This window comes from Anarrhichthys ocellatus, unplaced genomic scaffold (assembly GCF_004355925.1).
Source record: "Anarrhichthys ocellatus isolate YVR2014 unplaced genomic scaffold, GSC_Weel_1.0 scaffold8528, whole genome shotgun sequence".
NCBI lineage: Eukaryota > Metazoa > Chordata > Actinopteri > Perciformes > Anarhichadidae > Anarrhichthys > Anarrhichthys ocellatus.
The window spans coordinates 1-1,714 of record NW_022288502.1 but is presented as its reverse complement, the minus strand read 5'-3'; the positions used below and the strand labels follow the sequence as shown (position 1 = coordinate 1,714).

Sequence of the window (1,714 nt, the reverse complement as noted above, 5' to 3'; positions counted from 1 at the left end):
TAGAGACGTGAACACAGGACATGCCGAGTGTCTCGTCAGGTGAACTCTAAGTAACTAAAGTGGACTTACCTTTGAAGGACGTGTCGTGACACCTGAGGGAGGAGATGAAGTCTCCGAGCAGAGAGATCAGGACGAAGCTGAACTCTCTGTCCAGCCGCTCACCTGGCTGCTGGCCACACCTGCTCAGGTACAGAGTCATGGCTTCAGAGAAGGAGGAGGGGGCAGCGACACAGCACCCAGCTTCCTGTTAAAACACAGAAAAAACAATAACTAGGTCTCAATAAAAGATATTTTTTATCAAATATTCTTTCAGAAACATGTCAGCTGCAACCTTTTTTGTTACTTTATTGTATAAATGATGAGATTTTCAAAATGTATGAACTTCTTCCCTTCTGATTCAGAATAAAGTAAATAGACTCTTTTCTAGGTTCAAATAATAAAACTTCTCCTTTAGTTCATCTTTATAAACAAACTCAGATTTAAATGTTTCACAAACATGTTTCTGATACGTTGTGTGTCAAATCATATCAGTGACAGTTTACTGATATTATTTTATACCATATTAATCTGTGACATAGTTGGTTTAATTCCAACATTACTAATTCCCCTTAAATCATATTGTTAATGTTTTTAACTTAGTCGTCATCCATTACAGACGGCAAATAAAATGTCAAATGAACTCAAAAGATTTTATGAGATCAAATCTGTCCACTTTCTGTCCCCGTCTCTGTGTGTGTGACGTTATGAAAGGTTTCGTCCTCGATGATCTGGATCTGGTCTGACCTGCGTGGCAGTGGCCTCCCTGATGACCTCCAGCAGCGGCGCCTCCAGCAGCGCGTAGACCCTCTGAGCTGTGAGCAGGTGCTGGGTCTCGCTCAGCCCGCCCAGAACCAGCAGCAGAGTCTTGGTCAGGACCGGGAACGAGGCCCTGGACCTGAGGCCGGAGCCTCGGTGCTGCTCCACCAACACAGCCAGCTTCTCCATCTGAAGAGCAGAGACACACAAACGTTGCTGGAAATAGTCCCCAACAAAGACATCCTGTCCTGCTGTTTGTGTGATGAACGACACATTTGTGTTTTTAAAGATCGTCTTCAGTAGAAACCAACGAGCTTCAGGAACACAGAAACTTCACCGTCTGAGGGAAAAGCATGTTTTCTTTAACAATCGCCAAAACTACACCGTTTATCACCGCCAGAAGCTGTAATAACAGTCATTATCGGCAGATTATCATCTTTCTGACGGTCCTTGAACACATCACGTGTGATAAACGCTTCCGTTAGAAGAAGCAGCCAAAACAAAGCTTGAAATTTGTGATATTTCATCAAACATGTTATTCTCCATGTTGTCATAACTCTCTCCTCTAGTAAAGAGTTCACTTTAACCAGAGTGTGTAGAAACATTAAAGTGTGAAACTGACGTCATGATTGATTCATCTGAGACCAACAGTCATGTGACAACGAGGAGGAGACACTCTGACCCCTCAACACTCACCGCGTCCCGTCTGGAGAAGGTCTCCATGTTCAGAAGGTTCTTGGTCAACGTGGAGACGAGACGCTCGTTGGCCAAACCTACGAAGTCGGGTTCACCGCTTCTCTTCAGGAGCTCGTCCAGTTCTGAGAGGACACATGAGACCACATGAGACCACATGAGACCGCAAGAGACCACATGAGACCACATGAGAACGAAAGAGACCACATGAGAACGAAAGAGACCA

The 1,714-nt window shown here is 44.5% G+C and overlaps 1 protein-coding gene across 1 annotated transcript; it reads right to left on the bottom strand.

The window, feature by feature from the left end:
• Nucleotides 1-69: 69 nt before the first annotated feature.
• LOC116380721 (HEAT repeat-containing protein 1-like) lies at nucleotides 70-1,697 on the bottom strand (the record flags this gene model as incomplete). Its single annotated transcript, XM_031842600.1, has 3 exons — nucleotides 1,492-1,697; nucleotides 784-984; nucleotides 70-244 (listed from the first exon to the last, which is right to left on the bottom strand). Coding segments are annotated over exons 1-3 (562 nt in total), but the record flags the coding sequence as incomplete, so codon positions are not given.
• Between the last annotated feature and the right edge of the window lie 17 nt (nucleotides 1,698-1,714).